The following is a 25,848-nucleotide window of genomic DNA, read 5'->3' as shown; positions in this document are numbered from 1 at the left end:
TGTCAACCACATTGCTCAGCTTAATGTCATTTGCAAACTCACTGAGGGTGCACTAAGTCTCACTGTCTGTGTCATTGATGTATGTATTGAAGAGCACCCGTCCCAAGACAGAGCCCTGAGGGACACCATTTGTCACTGGCCTCCCCCGAGACATAAGAGCCAGTGACCACAACTCTCTGGCTGCGTCCATCCAGCCAATTCCTTATCCACCAAATAGGCCCCCCTTCAAACCCAGTCTCTCCAATTTGGATATAAGGGTGTCATGTGGGACACTGTGGAAAGCTTTACAGAAACTGAAACATAGTTGAAAGTGAGATTCAATTTGTTAAACCTTGGTACAAATACATCTATGTACTATCAATAAAGTATACTTTTACGTAAAGAAAATGTTTCCCCCCATTTATACATACCTACTTGCAGAATACTGCTTAACACTGAAGAGTGGCCTTGATGTTGATCAGTTCATGTAACTGTAGGGCCCATGGCAGACTTCTGTGTTCACATCACACTTCTTAATTATTTCTACGGGCTTTCACATGTGTCCCATAAGATCTAGCTCCTAGCAGTTTTATTAATTTTGAATGCCCTTTTATACCTGTAATGGCCTCACTGATTTTAGTAGAAACTCCTAAAGAAAAGGTTTTCCTGGTAAAAGTAAGTCAGAATTCTGGTCCAAATAGCATTTCAGCCCAAGGGCTGAACATGGTGTAGCAATAAGTCTTTTTCCCATTCCACATGCTGACATAGGGCTTGGGTTTTACAGTAATGACGACAAACTCCCTAGAAAATAAACATGTGAAAGCTGTCAGATATTTTATGGAAATCACATTTTCCTAGCAGCAGGGGGGTACTGATGGCTGTGCATAGAACAAAACTTTGCATTCAGATCCTGAATGAGCCATTTGAACAAGCAGTTATAATCAACATGGATTTATCTTTAATATTCTTGACTATTTCATCCCCAAACGCTCTTTTCTGGCCTTCCCTGATCTTGATGGTTCCTGACAGTAGCTGGAACTCAGACAACCAAGAATGGAGAGTAAAATGCTGATGATTATTTAATAATGATATTGAATTTAGGCTTGAGAAACTCAGCAGGGAAAGACTTTAGAGAAGAATTTATGCAGACCAGAGGAACAACCTTTTCAGTTACACCTCCATAACTGCCAATATTCTCAGGTATCTACTGTCTAGTAGACAGCTGACATACTTTTGCAGCTAGAAGCTGTTGAGTGTTCACAATTCACGTCTCGTGTCTGCTGTGTCAGGTATGGTAGAAAGGCAAGGGGTCACATCATGCCTGCCCTTCAGTCCCTAACTGCAGTTCCTTCAGCAGTAAGATACTACAAATACATAACGAAATAGCAGCACTCGTGTGCAAATTTTGAACAAATTCTGGAAGCAAAACACAGCTCCAAAGACAGCAACGGCAGGCTCCTCTGGGCAAACAGTACCAGAGGGGCATGCCACACTTGCCTGCATCTACCTGTGATCACGGAAGATGTAGTAGCAATTAACACCTGTAGCATCTATGCTGTTACCTTGCGTGTCCGCAGTCCCGCAGTACAGCAGCCCGCTGACGGTGAGTGCCTCCCATGCCAGCGAGGGGTTATCGCTGGCTCCCAAAGCCTGAAGCGGGGCCGGCGCGCGTTCATTGAGGAGACAAGCGGTGCCAGGGTGCAATGCCGCCGCGTACCGGCAAAGACACCACAGCCACCCTGCGTCAGAGGCGAGAGGTGACAGACACGGGAGGGGTCGAAGAGGCTGACGGGGGGAAGCTCCCTCCCGGACCGGCTCTGTCCCATCCCATCTCGCCCCCTCCCGTCCCGCCCCGCTCCCGGGCCGTGTTCCCACAGGAGGTGGCCGTGGCCCCCATGGCTCTGCTTGTGGCGCTCAGAGCGAGTTACAAGATCACTCAGAAATCAACCGTAATGACAGCTGGAAGGACCTCCCAGGGGTTGTGGCTGACGGTCAGGTGGAAAACATGTCGAAGACGGAGCAGATCATACAAATAACTTGTCTCCTTCAAAGCGCTAAACCCTGGGAACGCTTTTCAGTACAGAAATGTAAAAGCAGAGAAAATGAGGAAGTAGGTGGCACATTTGGAACAACAATGCATCAAAGTATTATCCTGCTGCTAGGTTGGGCAATGAGATCCCTCTGTCCCCAGCACAGCCTGAGGTCATGTAAGTCTGCAGCTTGGGTAACAAAGCAAGTACTGAGTCTCAGTCCTTTCTCCCTTTCCCTGTTGTATTGTGTATTACATTAGCATTGATATGTTGCCACACCCAACAGAGAGCTGCCCATCAAGTATCTGCTTTGTTTGTGGCCTCTGAAGAGTTGAGCTTTTTAACTGCGTTCACAATTTGAGGTACTCAAACTTTCCCCAGCCCCAGGATCCCAATAAATGTCCTTCATAATACTCCACAGCCTGTTAAGTATAGTCTTTAAATGCTACACATGGAAATACCTCAGATATCCTACAACCATGCAGCAAGGTCACCCATCAGGTCAAATCTTTGAAGTCAAAGTATTACATCCCCAGTACCTGCTGGGGATTTTGCATCTAATTTGTGCTCTTTTTGTTCTTTCTAAAACTAGTATGCACACATTATTTGAAGAAAACAAATACTACTTGATCCTTCACAAAGAAAAGACTGGCACTGTAAAGATATTTTTATATTCATACGGGATGCTGTTTCTCATTTACCAAGTTTTTACAGTATGGACTGAAGGCAAACTTCTCCTTTAAACAGCACTAAATGAGACGAATCAGGTTATATGTGTCATGGGACAAAATCCATTTTAACTAATTGAATTAGACTGTTTCAGATATAGTTCAAGATTTACATGTATACTTCTAGGTTTTTAAGATAGCTTGATCAGCATTTTCAAGTAAAGAATGTTTCACCTGGCATACTGAAACTATTCTAGCTATGGAATAAGAATACTGATAGGAGATATTAAGAGATTTGGAGGACCATGAGATGGTGTAAGTTTTAACAAGCTACAGTGAAACCAGAATTCATTCAATTTAAAACGTGTCATATTACAACTGTGAAACCAATTCTGTGTGAGCCTTGGTTGATCTTTGCCTCGGTGAGACATCTTTCACGTGTATTCTGTTCAGCACATCAGCCCACAGTTTTGACAGCAGTTCACATTTTGTGCTTATAACATCAGCAACTGAAAGAATTTCCCAGGGAGCACTCTGAATTGCATCTCCCCTCTCCAAAAGTGCTGCTTCTAACACCAATGCTTGACTTATCTGCAGTAAAAGAATATGAGCAGCTGTGAAGACTCCCTTTCCATGAAAGGTGAGATGGAAAAACCCCAATCACCCCCACCATACACTGATTTCCTCCCAAATGGGAAGCACTGACGAATACACACACACATGTACCACCGCTTGATCATTCAACAGTAATTTGGAGATATCTGCAATCCCATTTCACAAGTATCTGGGCCACCAACTTTTGCTGGTCCTTCAGGTAGAAGTTGGCAGGACTATGACTTCAACAAGACAATTGGACAGTAAATTCATCCCCATGTGTACACAATCTGTCTGTTCCCCCAAAAGGCTTTAGGCAGAATCTGAGCTGGTTATGGGATTTCAACTGCAAGACAGGAATAATCTCCTGACATTACTGAACAGCATATAACACATGGCATACCAAATGTGTTCAAGGGCCTTCTGACGGTAGGTATCCAGGCAGCTTACACTAATGAAGGTTTGTAACTGAAGGAAAAGGTAACCTTTTAATTTTTGTGTAATTGCTTTTTTTCTTTAAATCAAGCATAGGAAATCCCATGCAAGGAATGACACATAATGCAAGACTAGGACTGCAGTTGGCGACTGAGAAGGCAGGACGTGCACAAGGTGAGATACAAAACTCACCCGATCATGTAAAATTTTATGATACAAGCTTCATCATGCAATCTCAAGTTTTTTAGCTGCAAATGTATCTAAACTTCACCTCCCAGATGTAATAAGGGGAATGTAACATGGGGAATGTACAATGTAACAAGGGGAATGGTAGGTCATCTATCAAAAGGTAAAACATTAAGTAACGATTGTATGGCTTTTTGAAAGATGTACAATACAGTTCAAAAGATTTGTAGCTCAAGACAAGAATAATCAGTAACATTCATGGCATGTATGACAAGAAAAGCCAGACTATATTGTCATAATCACCTCTTTTGCCTATAAAATATATGAATGTCAGAAAGCAAACAATCCCTATAAAACCATAATGTTCTCCAGAAGATTTTGCCTGTAACATAAAATCTTAAGTCTCTCTTCTCAACAAATGCATCCATAAATGTATGGAGAGAAAAACAAGTGTTCTGCTCCCATCTTGAGCTATATAGCCTTGCAAATAAAACAAACAAAAAACCCACTTAAATTCATAGAGAGATTTCCTTAAATCAGATGAAGCAAGCAAGTAATTTTAAGTAGCTTTAATAATATTATTCGAGGCTACTTGTATTATACAGAATACTGTCCTGTCTTTGATACAGACATATCCTAATGTATCCCTATTGGTGCCAGCTTAAACAGGACTAAGTCACGAATAGGGCTACTGTGGTACAGCATCTCCAAATGCACTTCTCTGAGATGGCTGTAGTGGCAATTTTTCCAGTTATGGGTCTGTTGCTTAGTGCATTTTTGCTACAATTCTGCATACTGTTGTTACAGTTTTGAAATACCAAAGAGATTACAACAGAATGCACTAACACCCTGACAACAGCCACTGAAATTCGGAGTTAAGAATGCTGTAAGGTTTATCCATGGGAGAAAAGACAGGAGTTAGTGAATGGAATTTCCCAGTACACATTCACATAAGTTAACTAAACATGGAATATTTTATAGGGTAGGTTGGTTGCCCTTTAGTATTGCACACTTTACCAGGGTTATCAGCTGACCTGTGACCATGCTATTCAACCCTAACAGAATAGTGACAGGTGAGGACAGATGGAGAATACATGCCAAAAATGCTTATGTTTATCCCTATGAATCTATTGTGTTATTTCATGAATTTCAAAAAATACCCAAAACCACTTACTGGCTTGAGAGAAACAGGGTTTTCCCTATCTCATGCACAAAAGAAATTAATTGGTCTGACTACAATGAAAGATAAAAGTGATTCTCTATCAGTGTGTTTTTAATGAGTATCACATACAATGCAGATGTATAAATCAGAGCACAGCTTTATGCTCTTCACTTCATTTTACTTACCATCAGTTCCTATTTCACTTTTAAGGTCAGTACAAGACTGGAAAAAACACAAGAAAAGACTGAGTACTGAAGAATACTTCTTCAGTCATTAGTTTTTGTAATTTTAATGGTGTTAGACTTTAGCAAATTTTGAAGTCATAAACTAGTTAGCTTTACAATGTTCAAATATTGTTAATCTTAAAAGACTGCTCAATTGAAGGCTGCACTCTCCCACTCAATTTACAAACTGCCCCTACTTCCTTACACTGATGATGTAACTGCCTTGTTTGCAGTGTCTTGGTCAGGATACAAATACAGCGGGCTCTGTGATGAATTTGCTCTTGGAGGTGGTTGTGTACTAGTCAGTCTTTCAGAATTTCCTGGAGAATTCTCCCTCCACCTTGGACTTGCCCGCTCCTCAGACACTTGCCATACAGATGGGCACGGGGAGGTAAAATTCATGGTAGATCGCGAGAGGTAGTTCTCCTGAAGACCTTCTTCCTGGAGGCACCTGTTTGAAAGTACCTCTTTTTCTTTGGAGTTTCGCCATTTCATCCTTCGATTCTGAAACCAAATTTTCACCTGTTTGCAAGTCAATGAAAGTTTATTATCATTCTTTTCTTTAAACAACTTGGCCGTAACAAATGGGCTTTTTTCTTTCCATTCTCTTAGTTTCACATTCCTTCCTTATTCGTTGTTATAGTAGAGATCCAGTGAAGCTAGCTGACTGACTTTATTTGAGGATTCTCTCATCACTGTTTACTACAACTGGGCCAAATATTCTCCTTGACTTTCACCACCTCCAACAGGTGATTATTTGGCTTAGACTGGAAAATGAACAGCCCAGTGGCTAAGGATAGAGCGGTTTCCTATAGCAACATACTTCTAGACAGAAAAGAATTCCCAGAGAAAATTAACATCATCATTAAAAAAACTAAGTGATATTACTAGCGATGTGAAGCCCTCTCTTTAAAAGAAGCTGTAAGAAGTATGACTGTCCCTTTTACAAGCACAGCTAAAACCAGCTTGGCCACATAACTTCAAAATGTGTGTGTGACATAGGACATGGGAGTGAGGATTTAAAGACATTTTGTCTGAATGACTACAGTCTTCCAGGAGTTGCCTAGAATCCGTGTGCTTTTGACAGAAAATCAATTCTACAAAAACTTTGAGTTGTAACTCTTTAACACAAACATTCAAAGGCATTTATGAAATGCTGGGGAAAGCTTGGGGGAATATACATCTAGAAAGAGGTTTTACATAAAGAGAATAAAGGTGAGGGTGATCAATGAAATTATTCAGATCCTGTTCTATTTTCCCTTAAACATTTGCATTTAGGTCTAGTACTCAGATACCTGACAGGAGGACAAAGGGGCTATGCTTTCAAAGGTTTGAGAATCATTGCCTTAGATGGCAGGTACTGTTCCTCCAGCACAACTGGTCAGAAAACTGAAGAAGTAATGTTCGTAGCAACTGTGCTGTTCTTTTCAAGAGGGGAAAAAAAGAGACAGATATCATCTGGTCTATCACTACCATTAAATTATTTACCTGTAGTAGTAGTAATCTGTATATCATTCCATTATTTTTCGCTCCCCCAGGCTCTCTTGAATAACATGACCACAGAAAATAAACTCAAAGAAACAACTGTAATATTAGGCATTTCAATACATTTTGGGAAAATTTTAGGCAGCACAACGGTCAGTGCAGTTGCGCATTTCCATTAAAATAATTTTCCTGCAGAGATTACGTTTCTGTTCATCACACTGAGAAACACCACACTCTGCTTGTTTTGGTTTATTGTTGCAGTGCTTGCAACAGAGTCAATCAGGTTGCAAGGAATCACTGCAGACCACCAGATCTGACCTCCTGTGCAAAGTGGAGCCAACTGCAAAGTTACATCAAATTGATGAGAGCCTTACCAATTTCTGAAAATCTCCAAGATAAAGATCCCATCACCATTCCTAGACTTTTCTGTCCCCCAGACAACTTCTGCCGTTCATATCTTAAGAACTTTCATTCCTGCTGCATGCAAAGAAACAAAAGTGTGCTGTCCTGCTCTTAGTCTTTCAACTGTAATCTAGAGGGCTGTGTCTACTCCAGCACCTTCAGAATCCCACCTATCAGCAACTACCATGTTCATTTTCTGCTGTTACATGCCCTCACAAACTTTTTCCAGTTTCTTTCAGGTTTTGTGCCCTTCAAGCACGTTTCCTTTGTTTTTATCTGCAGCTAGGTCAGGCCTCTGAGATTCCAGATAGAGCTGTTACTGCTCAGCACCACTATTAATGTACCTGTTCAGTCAGAACAGCTCACTGGAAGCCAGCTCAGATTCATGTGAAAAATCTCATGCAATGTGAATTGGTAAGTAAAGTTGGAGTATTTTAGAAGGTCACCCTAAAAAATTTTTCCTCCTACAGTATCTCTCAGCTCTGAAGATCTCTTTCCTTGTGCAGACAAGTTTCTTTCTGTAGGGATGGTTGCCTGTCTCTTGGGGCAGAATGGTTTCAGAGCAAGTGCTGTTGACTGCATTGTCCCCAGCTGTTCATCTGCAAGTGCAAAGGGCACTCAGGAGGGCCCTATGCTCTGTTGTTTTCTGACTGTTCCCTACCCCAAAGCTCCCAAGGGGGCTCTGTCAGACAGAAAACAGGAGTTGGAAATGAAATGCAGAGGTCATGTTTCTTCTGCTTTGTATGAAAATGGAGCAATCAATTTTTGCATGTATAAATAGAGGAAATAAACCAGGAAACCATTCAAGCACTCCCCGGTTAAAACTGCCATTGATTTACTGAGGTCTTTGCGCCATAGAAGAGCTCAGGGCTGCCCCTGTGCTGTTCAATTTTCCTCCTTCAAAGCCATTTTAAAGATTTTTCCCCAAAAGGACAGAAAGCCACAGATATTATATCATTCCTTACCTGAGACTCCTTTAGACCCAGGTTAAGGGCCAATTTCTTCCTGTCTGTTTTACTAATATACTTCTGCTTCTGAAACATTTTCTCCAAAGCTTTCCTCTGGTCTTCAGAAAAGACAGCTCTTCTTAATATGCCTCTCCGGGACTTGGAGTTAGACTCCTGGGTCAGAAGAGGCAGCACACTTTCCTCTCCTAGTGGAAATAGATGAGAGTTTCCTATAATATCTAGCACATATCAGAGAAACACATAAGTGCTGTTCATTATAATGCTTGCAGACTCTTGTCCCAATTTTGATTTGTTGGTGTTATAAGTGTGTTGTAATGTTTCAGTCATGTTCATTAAGGACTAAATCCTCATTTGGATCTAGAAGTGTTGTCAGTAGTCAAGAGTCTCCCCTTGACACGGTACAAAGTAAATCAGATGAGTTCATAGAGGAACATTAATACAGAGCCCATGCTACTGCAAAATTCAAATACAGTCAGGGAGAAACTTCTCCATTTTTCTTTGCCTGTCATCATCATTGAGTAAACTGTAGTAAGTTCTCCTTTGAGTTTATTTTATCCTTGTGTGAGATGTAAAACCAGATAGAAGTGGTCTATAATACTGATGCAAAGAAACTAAGTAGGCTTTCTCTGGGGTTTTTTTAATTAACAAAAGGTTTTCAGAGTGAAAAATTTCTCAGAAAATCCCTGGTCATCCACTTATTCTGGAAATCACAGCAATTTCTTTATTAGAGGATTTGGGGAGTACTTGGACTTACTCCTTTCAGCCTGGTTTCTAATCCTTTGACATCTCATAGCAAGTCCAGGGAGGGTAGTTTTCAATGAATCCAATCACATCCCCTTGAACTATGCCTAGAGTGAATCCTACCCTGGAAAACAGCTGAAAGTTGGGGGACAGAGCTGCAGTGGAGAAGTAGAGGTGTTTGCATTGTCCCTTCACTGGCCTCACAAAGAGCACAGAAAACCCAAGTCCAGATAAACCTCTTGCATTCTTCACACCAAATAAAACCTAAAGCCATAGTGCTTTCCCATGCTCCCTCTAAGCATACAGTATACGAGGAGCAGTCCCTGGTGAGCCTTGGTATGCCTTCATCACTCCCAGCTTCCTCAAATACTCACCCAGGGAGCAGGACCAGAGGCCAGTTGAATAGTGCCCATCACCAGGCACTGGATGTGATAACTGGGGCAGATACAAGCAGGCCAGGAAAGAGCTTCTCTCTGGCTCATAAACCTGTGCCATGGCTATATAACCACTGACACCTGCAATCTTTCTGTAGGAGTGGCAATTCAGACTCTGAAGATGCAAGCTGTCCTCTTGTTGTCCACCTTCTCACATACAGGGGCCTAGACTGCTGTCGTGGCTTATAGTTACAGCAGCTGGAAAGGTGTGTTGCTGTTCAATTTCTATCAAGGATCTGACAATTTTCATATCAAACTCAATGGCAAATTCCCCATGAAAAGCAGATTCTCTAAAAGACTGCACATTTTTTTGGTGAAAAAGTCTGTCTATTCTAGTCAGTTGCAATGGGGTGGGGGGAGATTAAATATGTTTGTCAAAATGATATAGTGCTCTTGAAAATTCTATTTAAATCCAGATGCAGCTTCCACAAACCGTTCCTCGGGGCTACATCACACTTCAGTGTCTGTATATTATACATATATACACGGATATACCTGTCTTTAAACACGCACAGAAAAACAAACATATACTGAAGATATTGTAGTATCATGATGAGAAACTGAAGTGTATATGTGTATGTATTGCAAAGCTGATTCACTACTTTTGTGGTGCATGTTTGACTGGTTTGATATGACATACACTACCCCTGCATCCTGCTTCCAGCTGTGACCAGGAGAGAAAGAATCTCAGAAGCTGAGCAAGTGTAGAATGATTACTCCTTAAAATACACTGCCACTGTGAAATGTTCCTGATTTAGAGACCATTGCATTCTGTCAATGCTTTTCTTGAATTTTTCTACACTTCAAGGACTGGTCTTTATATTTGTCCCTCGTAACAGCCTGTGATAAAAAGTAATTATTATGATTTACGAGGGACCCCTGGTGGCCTAGTGGTTAGCATGCAGGACTCTCACCTCTGCAACCCAGGTTCGAATCCAGCCAGTTCCCCGGGCAGATGGAACCCGTTAGCCCTGTGAGGCCATCCATCTATGAGAAGGTCTCTCTAAACAAACCTACGTCCTGAGGACCTCACTGCCATTGTCCAAGCTTGCTTGGCCCCGGCAGATGAACCTTAGGATTAAAGGGTGGGCTCAGTTCAGCGCAGGCTGTGTCTCACCTAAAAAATCCATTGCGCAGGCTGGAAAGGTAAAAGACCTTTCCCCAAATCTTCGTTCGCGAAGATGGGCCATTATTATTATTATTATTATTATTTATTATGATTTACGATGTTACATCATAAATAATCCTAAATTTATACAGATGCATTTCAATTTTCAAAATTATATCTGAGATCAGATACAAAAATCATAACCTACTGGTTAATGTCCTGATATTTATTACACAGTGAAATATAGTAAGACTTCATCCAAACCAAAAAAACTATCTGCAGAACAAAAGTCAAAATACCACAATGGAGGTTTCTGCAAAGGGCAAGCCAGGTTCATATTTCTCTGAAGAGTGCATAGCCCCTTCAAGACCCCCACCCCAAGCTCTGATCATGCCCATGAAGTTGGAGGCAAGCTCGGGGCTTTTCTTCCTCAAGCATGTTTTCTCCCTTTCTTGCTCAAATTTGGTGAATTTAGTTATCTTTTTCCAGGCAGTGTCAGAGTAGTTTCTGCCAATTTGTCAGCCATTCTCAGGTTTACAGGAAGGTACAGCCTGGCAGCAGAAGAGCTGCCACCTTCTCTCATCCCCACTGCAGGAAGAGAGACACCAGCAAGGAAAAAGGCATAACAGGGCTGGTCCTTGCCTCCTGGCCTCCATTCCACAATGGAGTTGTCAGCCAAGGACAGAGGATGCCAGATTATGTGACCCCTTAAAATTTGTCTTGCCTGGCTGATTGTTAACAGTCAATCAGCAAGAAAACAACCTCCTGCCGGAGCCCCAAGGCACCAATTAATTCCCATACAGGCAGTATGTAGGGTACAGCTTAACACCTGTATTAGACTAACTTAATAGGGAAGCACCTACACACTCTAGGGCACAGTTAAAAGATTAACTAAACAGAATTTAATTATGAGCAGGATGCTCACATGCACTAGCAAACAGCCATTTGGTCAAAAAATTTGACACTTATCCCAAACTGACTAGCCTAGAGACTTTTTTTAAGAATAACCCATATTCTAAAATGCACTCCAACTGTTACACAAAAACTAAATTTCATTGTGTGAATTAAAGGATTTTTCACTACAATGGGACAGGCAGTCATTTATATATTTCAACAATTACAGCAAAATTAAAGATGTCAGTTTGCAGCTTGTCACTCTGAATGTGCATCAAAAGGTTTAGTGTTCTGCTGACATAAATATGACTCTGTTACTAACTATATCCTATGTTGCTGGTTTGATTTTTGCTTTGCTTTGGGTTTTTTTCAAGTCTTTCCTTTGTATCCTAATATATAGTGATAAATGTCCTATTAATCTGTGGAACAATCTTCACTTGCCTTTATGTCAGAGACCACCTTGAAGGAGCAAGTAAAAGCTTTAGTCATGGTTTCCATTTTTTCATTAGAATTCAATACATTCTAGTTAAATGGACAATTAATAGGTCACTTCCAAAATAGTAGTGTATCAGTCCTGGTTAATAAACAATCCCCACAGTTGATAATGGGCCTATGTATTCACCAAGTCCCTGTATACACTCAGCTCATCTACTAAATCCCTTTTCAGGTAGACAGGGTTATATGGGAAGATGAGCTAGAATGAGTCTATAAAAGTCAGTTTCATTCACTGCTTTATTTTTCAGTCAAGTGCTTTAAATGGTGTCCAGAAAATCCCTTGGAATGTGAGACAGGAGAAAAGACTGGCACATAGAGTATTGCTTTATGGCCATACAAAAGGGCAACTGACCCTTGCCCAGGCCTTTTCAATGTGAAATGGTTCCTAAAGTTCATCTGCACAGTGAAAAATTGTGGTGAGGTCGCGTGTGGATGAGTAAAGTGAAAGTGGTGATTGGTCATGGTGCTGTCAGCCATTGTGGGAGAGCCGAGGCCATGTAAAACGCTCTGTGGGAAAGTGTCAGCCCCCTAAAGAGGTGCTCAGAAACTTGCAGCTCATTAAACTGCCAGCATTTGCTGCCTCACTTGTCAAGAATCATTCAACTTAGCAACTGCCCTTCTGAAACATTCATAAAAAGCATGTACTTAGGAAGGGTTTGAATGCAACTGTGATAAAAAAGTATATGCTAGAGCACGTATAAGCTCCAATTTTCAGTTGGATTTGACACGCGATTTGTGCTTCTGTTTTGAAGAACAAGGAAATGCTCCTTCTGTTTGTATTCCTGAGCCATAAACATGTAATATTACAACTGTTCTTACACTATGGTAGGCAATCTTCGAAATCAAGGTTAAATTTGGTTTTGGATTAAATAGAAGTGCATTCCAGGTCTTAATCCTGAACAGATACTTCATGCTGGTCAAAATTCTCTCCAACCTACTTCTTCAATTTTTTACATTATCATTAAAAAAGAAAAACAAATTAAACATGCAGACATTTGACTGCTGCAAGAAGAATTACTTGTATTTAAATAATGCTAGGGCTTCCTGAATCATAATTTGTCCCTAACAAACATTAAAATGCAGCACACATTTTATGATCCTTCAGCTCTTTTCTTATTTGCAAACGTTTATTGACACTGATTTTTAGAAGAGTTACTGATTTTAAAGAATCGTTTCTAGCAAACTGAAAACAAGGAGCTTTCCTAGGTTAGCTCTGTCTCAGTGTCTCAATGCCATTAGAAACCTCTCACAATTGCTCAGTGTACTTAAGTTTGATAAATCTTTGGAAACCCTCTGAATAGGATTGCTGTGATTTTATGAAGGAATTAGCTGCTGCCATTGCATCACCAATTAGTTTTCCAGAACACATTAAATCCTGCTGCTTTGGTTTACAGAATAACTCAAGCATTACTGATGAAGCATAAAAACTTACTTGGAAAAGCAGTGGGGGATGCAGGGTGCTGACACGACCCACCGCAGCATGCTGAGTAGAATGGCAGGGCTCGGAGAAAAACGTGTTTGGAAAGAGCTGCAAAGAAAGCATAGATCTAATTGATTATCCATTGAGCTTAGGTGATATTCATAACAACAGTCCTCCAAAAAGTCAGTGTGTAAAGTCCTGCCCCACAAGTTCTTTTTCCTTTTTTCAAGATGGTGATATTTTTAAGGCAAACAAGGATAAACCAAGTAATTGCTCTTTAATTTAGCAAACTTATTTTACACGTGTAGCTTAGCTATAATACACAGAACTCTCAATATATTTATCATAAGAATGAAGCTCTGCAGATTTGAAATTTCCCTCTGTAATTGGTGTAATTATGGATTTTTTCCCTAAATATTGGTATTGAACACATTGTTTCAATAATATGTTGTTGAAATAATGAGTATAATGAATCTGAAAAAGTTATTTAAAATAACTCTAGTAAGCATGACATCCTAGAAAACAAAATCAGTTTGTATTCCAATGATGTTAACAGTACTCAAATCAGTAACGTCTTCAATAAGAAACCTTTATGAATAAAATGCCATAAGATGAACCAGCTGAGTTCTACAGGCCCAAGCTATAGGGCCTGATGGTCAGCTTAGTCTTGCTGGAAAAGTGCTCTAAATTTAAATAAACCAAATGCTAAAGAAGGCTATGTTTCACACAACAAAAAATTGCAAAATCAACCCACAGAATTAAGTAACACTTGGTAAAATTTTTATGGATTTTTTTTAACCAATGCATCAAAAGTCTCTGTTATGTCTAAAAAGTACTTCCACATCTTGGAAAGGTCTTCATTATCTACTAATCCTTTAATTTTCTTCTGTAAGGCTCATAGGCTTTTCCATTAAGATTAATTACCTTTCTGCTCGTACTAGTCAACTACGAAAAACGGAGTGTTTTTTTCTTTTGAAAAAAGATGCATCATGCTTGCTAGAACTGTAAACTGGCAAACTGTGATCAGCATCAAAACATTCACATCACTCTCCTCATTTGGTTTAGGCAGAAAATAAGTGGTTCTCGAACTGGTCCTGTAGTTGATCTCTAAAAATAACCCGATTAATTTGTTTTAAAAAAGAAGTTATTGCGTACTCAAGTAAAAGAAACAAGAAATCAATAATCAGGGAGAAAGGTAGATAAATAGGTAAATGTCTAAGCCATGCTGCTAATTTTTATAGGTTTTTCAACTGGAATTAAAAATAAAGATCACTCACAATTAGGTTTCCCAGTACATAATAGGGCATTGAAATAAGTTTTCTGACCTTTCAATTTGCTGTTATTCCAGAGCAATAAACTATTACTATAAAAGTCTAATGCTAAACAATTTTTAAAATATTTATTTGCAATTGCTGATAGATAAGCATTTTGTCAGTATAGGTTTTCCTTGAAACCTTGCTGTCTGTAATGAAATATAAATATACTCCAAGAGAAATTAATTGCCTATTTTTGAGATATATGCTTGCAAAACATTTACAAAAAGGAATGAATTATATCAGGCATTAGTATTCTAAAGTTTCTTTTCCGCAAAAGACCATCAAATGTGTAACCATGTCCTTAGAAACTTAAAATAGTCAAGAACGTGCAGCCAAACATTACTTATCTTATGTATCCAAGGGTGTAGTGTCTAAGTTGGAAAGGATTCTACTAACTCTAGAAGCACAGGAGCTGCAGAAGATAAACTTCTTTAATGTGCTCCAGCTACAATACACAAGTGAAACCTGTATTACTTATATCAAACTACATCCCTAGGTCAGGTCTACCGAAGCTGTTGCACTCAAAACAATGTTTAGCAGTTATACAGAGCTACATCAGTAAAAAAAATTTACATAATACAGGGATACTCAACTCTGTCTTGGGAGTTCTACGCAGAGAAAAACGTTAATGCTTCAACCTAACATATCCAAGTATATTTTTTATCTTTGATAAAAACAACACAAACTATTCATCACATTAAATGGCTTCCACTACCTGCATGAACCTGCATTAACAGAATTAAAATTGTTCAGAATTATACTGAGATTGTGGCTGTAGGAATGACACAATACCTAGCAGAGCTGAGGACAAACCACTGCCTATGCTTTTATTTTCTCTCCACATATCTCACGGCAACGCTACCAACAATTGTTGGCCAAGAGACCTAAAGCAAACCGTGTTTGCTGTTCACATAAGGCTGAAAATTGCTGAAATGTCAGCATATTAGTTTTGTATTTTTTAGGCCAGAACAAAATACACAATAACAAAAAGGCAGCTGTTGCTCCCAAACATGTATAGTAACATTAACTAGGGGCCAAATCCTAATAATTCGTATTCAGGACACTTATGTTTTTTTCTGCTTTGCATCTCCATTTCATAAAAACTGAGATTGTGCAGAACTAAGTGTTTCACAAGAGTCAGTCTTTACAGGTTTAACATCATACACGCATGAAAACAAAATATCAATGTATGCTATAGGTGCCTTTTGGTACTCCAAAAATTGTACAATATACCTTAAAAGAAAATGTACTGGATCATAAATACAAAAGGATTAAATATCTAAAATAAAATAAATATTTTTTCTCACTAAAGATAAGTTCTTTTGACACTGTTGCTGCACGCAAAATTTTAGTAATAATGCTCACTACATTCAGCTTTGTGAATAGAAATCATTTTACAAACAGACAATAAAATTATACTAAACAAGTAAATGGACCTCAAGCTCACCTAGTGCTGAAACTGAAGGGAGTAGTTCAGATACTGATATTTTAAAATATACTGCCCATTCTGAAGATATTCAAAACCCCTTCCATTCTAAAAAATCATGCTGACAGTGGGATCAGAAGTCTTCCTTCCAACTATCCACCATTTTGAGAGTAAGGTTCCTAAGTACAACTCAGTTCAAACAGATATGTAACTTTTAAAATGGCTTATTATTAAAGGCACTGTTTGCTTTTCCTAATTCTACTGTTGTGAAGTAACTCAGAAAATAGTGTAGCCTATAACTCATCAGGAAAGGGGGAAGGGGTGAAGGAAAAACGGCTACTGAGGAAAAGTAAACTGATGGTAAACTTCTGATACTACCCATACAGGCTTGTTCACTGCACACACTCCTTGTCAGTTGGGGTTTTTTTAAAGATAACTGATAAAAATGTGGTATTTACTTGTGAAGAGAGATGTATCACCTCCAAAGAATGATTCAGAAAACTGCCTATAGCCAGCTAACAAGAAACAGGAAGGATGGGACCAGAGACCTCAAGCTGCATGAATACTTTAACTCTCAAAATATTGCTAAGCCCACACGAGCTGCTTTTCACAGTGATGCCAGGCTCCAGCCCTGGCAGGAAAATAAAAAATATTATCAGTAAAATTATCAAATTTCATCTGAGAACCTTGGATGGTTTGTGCCCACAACGTGGGCGCAGATAAACTACAATTTCCTACCTACATCCATGCTTGGCAATAACTAAAGTAGGCTTTTGCAAAGCTGCAGGAAAAGTTTCACGTCACGAAGAGCTCCCTGCAAATAGTCCAACAGTGGCTCTGCCAGCTTAGCGGTCCAGCTGAACCACAAGCTCAGCTCCTGAACCACAAGCTCTGGACCTCACAATGCTCACAGCTCTGTCCCTAGCAGTTACTGTGTTTAGAGTGCAATATTCCAGCAGCAGTTGTGCACCCCCCAAAGCATTTCAACCAGCTGAAGGGGAGCCCCTGGCCATGAGAATGGTGCAACAGCCACTGCCATATCCCACCAAAGGCGATCATCACCACATGGACCTGGCAAAACTTACTGTAAGAGCCTGTGGTGCAGCACCCCTCAGAGCTGGCTTTCCTGCACTCCCAAAGTCACTGTCTATTTGGTTCCCATTTATTCCTGTAAACCACAATTGCATGAATGCTCAAAGGAAGTCGAGCCAAAAGGGCAGACCAGGGCAGCATACGCAGATCAGTTTTAAAATACTGGCAAACATTCATAGAAAGGGTTTTGAAGTTCAAATATATATTTCTAAATCCTACCCAAAGGCAGATGCTAGAATCTGGCTTGCACTTTTATGCTGCGTCTTGGTGGGGCTTTCAAAAATTGGCAGAGTAGCCCCCAAAAAGGGCTTGAAATGTGCTAGCAGCATGATAATCATTTCCTTAAACCTACAGAAATGTAATGGCCTATCGTGTCATGGTGTGGATTATCTGAAACCAGGTCAATCACTGTCAATTTTCAGTGGCATCATTCACATGCCTTACTATTAGGGCATGATTTGCTGTACATGTTTTTCTCCACCTGAGGAAACACAGGTGCCTCAGGCTGGTGTCACATCTCACCTCTGTTACAATCCAAAGCAACAACCAAATCAAACCATCATTTGCCAAAGACTCTATGGGTCTCACGGTGTCAGCAGTAAAGGTGGCTTTCTACACTCTCCATGCCTTCTACACAGCCTTGCTATTTAGAAGAAAGAGGGGGATCTGGAAAGCTGTCAGAAACAACCAGCGTTGTTTCTGACTTTGCCCTTCTCTGATACACCCATGCACTAGTGTGCCCCAGCACTTTACAATTACCAGTTCTTGTCAAAAGGGGCATCGCTGTCACTTCTCTGTCTAAAAGTTCAATGTATTGCCTAAGCTCCTTGTCTAGGCCTCCTGTACAGTCAATGAGAAGAGATAAGTAGCTCTATATAACAATTCACTACCTTAAAACAGACACACAAGAAGGCAAGTTGTGTTGTCCTCTGGTGGCATCTCTCTGTACTGACTATAGATTAGACACGACATTTACTTTTTATTAAACAGTTGAATTACCATGACATTCTTTTTATCCTTCATAGGTAATGTCAAAAAAATACAATCATCTGTACAGCCACAAAGACTCTGTAAAAAATACAAAATTCAACCATAAAGGCACTAAAATTATTTTTTTAAATTTTTAACATATTACAATTTGCTTAGACAAAGCACAGCAAAATTAGGGTGCAAGAGGACAATCCATTGTATTGTCATTGTTGCAGCCCTTATTCGAAATCTTATAATAGACCAAAATGCACTGTTTATTCCAGTGGTATGCACTGATTAGCTAAAATTTCCTGTCTGGACCAGTCTTTACTTGTTGCAGTATTGCTAGCTCCAACCAGACAGAAGTATTGAGATCACTGAAACATTGTTAGAATGAGAAAATAACAAATGGTGAATTCTTTTTACTTTGTATTTGGGGTTTTTTTAAACACATGAGGTTTAAAACAGGTTTTTGTCTTTTTATTTTTTTATTTGTAAAAGGAAATACTTCTTAAAGTTGAAATTCAAGATATAATCACATAGTCACAAGATTTCAGGGGTAGGAACTTCAACAAACAACACCAAATTGTCCAAGAAGGGGAGGTAAAATCTGCTATATACATACAAAAAAACTCAAGAGAAGTACGTCCTATAACTGCAGAAAAAGGCAGCCTTTCAAGAGAAATTTTCACAAGCTTTTTAGCACAAACCAAAGGCCACTCCTCCAATGGGACAACTCACCTCCAAGAAACACAGCCCAGGTTACTGAAAATATTTAGGTGCCTAACTTTATAAATATCAGGGTGTATGTATCTGACATTTGAAACAGCCTTCAACTGCTTTAGGTACCTGCAGTTGTTTTGAAAAAAATACCTGCCTCCTGCTATGGGTCATGACCGACCACAAAAGCACCATGTAAAACATTAGATTAAGAGTTATTTTGCAGAGCTGCTTTATACAAGAATGCATAACACTTTCAGCGGGAAATTGAGGCAGAGAACTTACCTTCCAAAATTCAGGGGAATTTGTTAACACAAAAAAAATCACAGTACAATGAAACCTGAAATCTGCACTTGAGGAGAATTTGTCTGATGAGATTAATCCTTATCACAATCATGTTTTCTAAACACATGAGGAATATACTACAAGATTTCAGAAGACCAGCTCATTCTGCAATACAAAATACATTTTACAGAAGTTAATTCACTAACTGTAGGCACGATTGATTCCATGGTTTCCCCTTGGTGAATTGCTTTTATACAAACTCCACTTGTCTTCCTAGTGCAGCTCTGAGATCTTCTGCAAGTGATTAAATCTTGCTAAGGACCGAACTCGGGATCCCCTTCCTTTTTCAGAGGCAAGAGCTGCCAGAGCAAGGAGCACTGTCCAGCCAATGTTCATACTCCCTGCTGAGCACAGACTGCCAGACTAGTGGCTGGGTTGGAGAGTAGCTGGCACTAGTCTAGCTTTGGCAACCTTACAATGAGGACAACAATTTGTCCTTTAAAAGACATTTTGCAGCCACTCTTAAGATATGCTGGGCATCCCAAACCAATTCTATTAAATGGCTCACAAAGTTAACTGGAAGCAGGAAAAGTGCTGAAAAGAGTCTCTGATTTCTGATACCTACAGAAACTTCTTTGTCTCCAAAGACAAACTTTTAAAACAATAAAGGTGCCTCAGCGCTCCTGACAACCACGGCATAAGAGAAGATGCCAAATAGATTTCTCCACCCTAAAGAAACCTTCTATCCCCAGAAAACACCAACAAAACAAGAAAATCCTGTTGTCAGTCAACTTGCTGCCCAAGTTAGAGGGAGCCAAGATAAAACACTGGTCTCTTTCCTGCCTTTTATTTTACTGAAAGTTAGTGTTACATGTCGCTTGAGGACACATCCTGGCTTGAAATCAATAATTAATAAGCACTAATTCACTAAGAAGGGGACCAAAGTGAAAGAAAAAAAAAACACTTAACTTCAGTAATTTAAATATTTCCTGGTTGTCATAAAGGAACACAAGAGATTTTATTAAAAATAGGCAAGAATTGATATTTGAACAATAAAAATTGATTCATATAGGTATTACTTTTATTATTAGGATAGAAATGCTGTCATTACATGAGGGGGAAAAAACTGCTGGTTCAAAGAGTTAGCCTGCAGAAGAAGGTTTGGTTTAATCTCCCTGCAATGCTACCCACTTTCTGTACTACCTTGGGCAAGCCACCTCATTTCTTTTTGCTCCAGCTTCTCCTCAACACAGTAGAAGTCTCTCCTATCTCACTGGCAAAATGTGATGATAAATACATCAAAATGTAAAGTACCCAGATGTTACAGAAAGAAAAGTTACATCTATGGCACAGATGTTTATTATTATTAATCAAATTTATGTTTATTACATACTGCTTCTAATTGATTTCTTCTATGTTATATGCACTGTCCTGCCTTCTGCTCTACTCTATTCTGATGCTTTAGGCAAAAATCCCCTAAGCTTAATTTTTCAGCAGGTTTCACAATGGAATTATCTCACTGTTATGTTTATTTGTTTTGTTGCATTTTTCAATTTCCTTTCTCTGTTAATTTATTAAAATGGCAAAATTAAAGCCGAAAGCCTGATTCTTTCCACATATGACCATATTCATGGGCATAGCACTAATGTAAAGCACTTACTGTCATCCTCCACCAGGGTAATTTACATGAGAAAAGCAGAGATTTTCAGAAAAATTATTTCAGGTAGCAAAGTAACTTTGCATTTCCCAGGGAGGTCACTCTGCCCTGGTGCCAGATAATACTTGCAGAAACCAAGTAATGAGGAAATATGTGGGAGTGGACCTCACAGCACCTGTGCTACAACAGACAGCACCTCAGCAGCCTCTGGACAATTTTTCTATGTCAGAAAACACTGAAGAAAACTGTCAAGTCTTCTAACTTATCCAGAAGACAACAACAGGACTGGAGTACCAGGGACTAAAATCCAAATTAGCAAGTACCAATTGAGGACAGCACTGGCACTTCAGAGCAAGGTGCAAAAAAGTCTGTGGGAATCCCAAGCTGGTATAAATTGAAATACCATTGCAGAAAGTGAGTTTATCACGGAGCATTAACGTTCCTTCTGCTTCTGCTTCTTAAGTTTCACATAACGCATGCGGTTGTACTCTTAAATGAAAATAAACTAAATTAATTTTAAAAAAAACTATGATTTGATTACATTTCATTTTTTAAAATATATGTAATGATGCAAAGTAATGATTTTAATATTTTATAGACAACATAAAGATAGTCATTTCAAGTGCACTCATTAGATGATGTATCTAAGACATGACACGTGTTGAGTACTTGTTCAGATTTTGATTTTGCAAAAATCAAAATACTCATGTAGATAGGCACTTGAAATAACCTGTAAATTATGGGAATGGAAACTTGCTGATACAACTCTGTTGTTGAGGAGTTACAAAAGGAAAAATTGCCATGATCAGATGACCCAGATCAAGAATGCCATCCCACCTGGTCTCCTTTGCCACAATGGATAAGAGTTTTCCAATTTACAGAAAGAATATAGGATTTACATTCTTTAGCAGTTTTATGGAGTGTTAAATGGTATCCTAAAACAGAGTGCTTTCTTTATGCTTTTCCTTGGTAGGTGCTGTAGATACATGTAAAAAAGTTCAGCTTATTCAGTTCAGTCCCTGGCGTGATTTTAAATTTCTTCCTTTTTGAGAGCTTTTGGTGACCTCACCAGAATTTGGGACTACATGAGTAATTTAAATTACTGTTTCCAAAAAGTCTGATATTTTTTCAGTTCTCCTTTCTATAGCTTTTTTTTTAATTAAAACCCCTAGGTTATGCCAAGAGAGTTTATTAGGGGACTCTTAGTCCCTGCATAACCTAAATTTATGAAAGCTCAGAAAGATTTTAAAAAAAAATTAATTTATCATGTTCAATAGTCTCATTAAAGACTTGGACAAAGGTTTTCCAAAACACCATGTGATATGGCGGCTCCAAATAGGAAAGAGTTGATTCATTAAAAAAAAAAAAAAAAGGTGAAAAAAAAATCAGTGAATAGTCACAAAAATCAGTAAATTAAATCAGTAGGATTTAAATTAAAACCCCCTACCTGGTACGAATTCCTTGGTTAAAATATCTTCACCAGTCCTTGAAAGCTAAAATTCTTATTCTAACAAAACACTCTTTTGCCCTATCACTGCAGAAGCAAGAAATATAACACACAGCCTGGTCACCCCAGCCTTACTCTGAAATGCAAGTGTCTGGTGTAAGCAGTTTCCCCAGTGTACACCTACACTAGAGAGAAGACACCCCTAGCAAGCACAAACTCTACTTCAGCAGTTCCAGTCTAATTTGAATTTATGAAAGTTCAAACACTTAAGGGTCCTCATCACTTTAGGACATGCAAGTTAGATCAGAATCAGCAGATCCCTGTTAGAATATAAAAGTCATTGTTGCATGTGTACCATCACAGGAGAACTTTCTCTGAGTGCACAATGCATGAGGAAACCTAGTCTTTCTCCCCGATCAAATTTAAAATTGCATGATCATAAACAAAAATTTTAAAAATACCACACAAGATTGGAATAAATCGATATATTATAACAGAAAGGCAAAATACAATATAGATGGCGAATCTAATATGGAATTTCATTAATTAAGTTTGAATACAACTTCAATCAGTTCCATGACTGACAGAAGTGTGCATTTCTTAAAATACTTTCTAACGTTACTCATGCCCAGACAAAATGTATTTGTGCGGAAATTGGCACATTCAAGAAACAAAACGTGTTTTGTAAACCTATTTGTTTCCAGTTCAATGACAGCGGTTCCTGCGGGCCCCCGACGGCGGGGAGCTGGTCCCACCGCCCGGCAAAGCGCTGGCTTTCAGTGTGACACCGGGCCGAAGGGCTCATGACGGACCTTTCACACCGCTTAAAGTCTTTTTTTTTCTTTCTTTTTTTTTTTTTTGTTTCTCGCCACTGGTTTCGCCAAAAGTTCCGGAAAATTGCCTGCTCTGCTTGGATTCATTTTCCTTTTGGCTGGAGGAGCATGGTCCTTCACGCCCTGCTGTCCCCCAGACACAGGTCACTTGCCGAATGGGCTGCCGCCTCCCCAGCTATCGCCACCCGGGGGGACGGGACCGCTCGCCTTTCTCCCAAAACTTGGGATTTGAGACCTTCCCGGGGCGCCTGTTGGCGGCGAAGCTTTTACCACCCCTTGAGACTGCGGGACGAGACCTGAAAAACTGCGATTAAGGGCGTTTTAGCAGCACCCGACGCTGCCATCGCAGGGCTCTGCGGCGCTCGCCTGCACCCGCAGGTGCGCCGCCCGCCCGCCCGCACTCGAAAGCCGCCGCCGGGCCACCCGCACCCCCTGCCCCCGCTCGCTCCTCGGCGTCTCGCCGCCGGCGGCAGGGCGAGATCCCCGGCCTGAGCTCGGGGGCAGCTCTCGCCGCAGGGAGGGCGACCCGGCGGCACGGCACCCAGCGGGGCTCAGCTCCTAGGACCGTCCTCGCCGTGCGCAGCGCGGGGCCGAGCCCTCGGGAAGCCCCTCCGTTCCTCTCGCCGGCGGCGGGACGCGGGAAGGGGCCGGCGCTCACCTGTGGCTGACGGCAGGAAGACGCCACCTCTCTCTGCCGCCGGGGCCCGCGCTGGCGGGCGGCTGCCGTCCGCCCCGGAGGGGTTAAGCACTTGGAAAGCCCATCTTGTCGGGAAGGGAGCCCCTGAGGGGCTGATTTGTTCCGCCGCGGGACACAGCTTGAGGGGGACAGGGCTGGCGGGGAGGGGACGGAGCTGGGCAGGGCTCGGCGGCGCCCCGGCCCGCAGCAAGTTCTCGATGAGAAAACTTTTGCCCAGGTTGCCGAAGCCCGGCGTCGCCGGCAGGTTGAGGAGAGGAGAGGAGCCCACCAGGTCCCAGTACAGGGCGCTGGGCAGCATAGCGAAGGCTTCTACCTCCTTCGCCCTGCCCGGCCCGGCCCGGCCCAGCCCGGCCCGGCCGCCGCGGCCCCTCACTGGGCTGGGACGGGGCGCCGGGCTCCGGGGCCGGGCGGGCTGGCGGGACGCCTCCCCGAGGGCTGCGGGGAGCGGAGCGGAGAGCTCGGCGGGGCTGTCCGTGGAGACGCGGCGCCTCTGCGCCGGGCTGGAAGGTGTGTCCAAGCGCATTCATTATGTCAGCCGGGGACGAGGAGTGATGGACGCGGCCAACAATGCTGCCTTGCCCAGCAGCCCCCCGGGGAAGGGGGGTAGGGTGGGAAGCCGAGGTGCCTGTACGGCGGTGCCCGGCCCGACATGGCGGCGGAGCGGCGCCTCCCGGCCAGGGGCTGCACCTGTGTGGAAGGGACGGGAGGGCAAGGGAAAGGCCGCTGGCCTTTGTCCCAGCGGGGAAGTGGCTCCGGTGCTGGCCGCGGAGAGATCATGTCGACCTAATGATCCCATGAGGTAATGGGAAGATAGTCATTAGCTCACTCCCTCTGGGCATTTTTATCTGGCCTTTTTTTTTTTTCCTTTTAGTTACCCACCTCTCAAATACATGCTGGGTTTTCAACATTTGTCTCAATAAATCTGATTAAGATCAGCACAGCACTGTTAATCATGTTTTCCTTGAAATGTGGAACGATGCTTTGTGCAGGCATAAACATTCTTTGTCAGGGGTCGCTTAATATATTTCTACTTCCTTATGTGTATTCTTATTTGTTTGCTTACAAACGATGAAATGTGGCAAAGATGTCTCATTTTGCAGTTCAAACACACATGCAGAAAGTTAAAATTGGATGCTGTTCCCAAAGACCTGAAAGCATCTCCCTGTTTTGCAGAGAAATACTTTTACTTCAAAGCAGCTGTTTGCTGGTCTAATCTTGGGGATGTTCCCTGCAAGATCCTCTGGAGCAAGCACGTCCCTTAGTTTTGTATAGTAGCAGAGGCATAACCCCTTGGACATCAGGATAGTTAAAAGCTAAAACTAGCTGGACAAGTGGAATCATCTGTGCCCTCAGACGGGAAATGGGAAGGATGACTTAAATGCTGTGGCACTAAGGAATACCTTGGGAAGTGTAAATTAGGTGTTTGGCTGTCCCAAGCTTTCCTTCACATCCTTGAGTGGGTTGGCCCTGCTACAGTTTGGGCACTTCATTGGCATTAAGATGTTGTTAGCTGTGGTGAATAGGAGCTTAAGAGTTGATGAGTGCTTCATGCCAGGGACCCATGGAGTCTGACTATCTGTCTTACAGCAGTGGCTGTAAGCATGAAGAAGAATAAGACCCAGATGAGTCTGATGTTTTGCCCTGCTACATTTCCATTTTCTATCTGTTCTCAGCTTAAACAATTTCCACAGCTTGAGCACTTGTACTTACAAATCTGAAGGCCTTCATCTCAAGATATTAATGCAAGTATTTTACCTATGAGCATTTTAAGACTGGGTTGCCTCTTGCCACAGAAAATCTAGCCTGTTGTATCCCAGAGTACATCTGAAGGTACTATGCATCATTGTAATATTAAGCTGCAGAAATACATATTTATCATGTTTTTAAGGGAAAGAAACAAGTATTCCCAGGACAGCACATTCTTTTGAGCATTGGAAGTAGCTGCCTTTCCAATTACCCCTCGAGAATTTATTCACACTTAAGGATTTACTCTGTGAACTGATTTGATCAGTGAACTGATCAAGTTCTCACAGAGTTCCCAATGGCCTGAGACATTGAAAACCATAATTCAGCAGTTGGGAAAGTGGAGTTAGTCCATCCAGTTGTGCTGCATGAATAACAGGTATTCAGCAAGGAAAAGATGGTTGTCAAAGACAGTAGTCTTCAAAGACAGAGTTGGGC

The 25,848-nt window shown here is 41.1% G+C and overlaps 1 protein-coding gene across 2 annotated transcripts; it reads right to left on the bottom strand.

The window, feature by feature from the left end:
* Positions 1-4,158: 4,158 nt before the first annotated feature.
* On the bottom strand, positions 4,159-24,037 carry DBX2 (developing brain homeobox 2). 2 transcript variants are annotated; one of them, XM_027682280.1, is made up of 4 exons: positions 23,629-24,037; positions 13,238-13,333; positions 8,131-8,318; positions 4,159-5,800 (listed from the first exon to the last, which is right to left on the bottom strand). In XM_027682280.1, the coding sequence occupies exons 1-4, from the start codon at positions 23,963-23,965 to the stop codon at positions 5,480-5,482; spliced, it is 942 nt and encodes a 313-aa protein (XP_027538081.1). In that variant the 5' UTR covers positions 23,966-24,037; the 3' UTR covers positions 4,159-5,479. The 2 variants fall into 2 exon arrangements, with proteins under 2 accessions (XP_027538081.1, XP_027538080.1); XM_027682279.1 differs by having other exon boundaries at positions 4,159-5,782; positions 23,629-24,013.
* Positions 24,038-25,848: the final 1,811 nt, after the last annotated feature.

This window comes from Neopelma chrysocephalum, unplaced genomic scaffold (assembly GCF_003984885.1).
Source record: "Neopelma chrysocephalum unplaced genomic scaffold, ASM398488v2 Primary Assembly neopelma1_62, whole genome shotgun sequence".
In the NCBI taxonomy this organism is placed as follows: Eukaryota; Metazoa; Chordata; class Aves; order Passeriformes; family Pipridae; genus Neopelma; species Neopelma chrysocephalum.
Note: the sequence above shows the minus strand (reverse complement) of the source record. Positions and strands in the feature narration are given on the sequence as shown.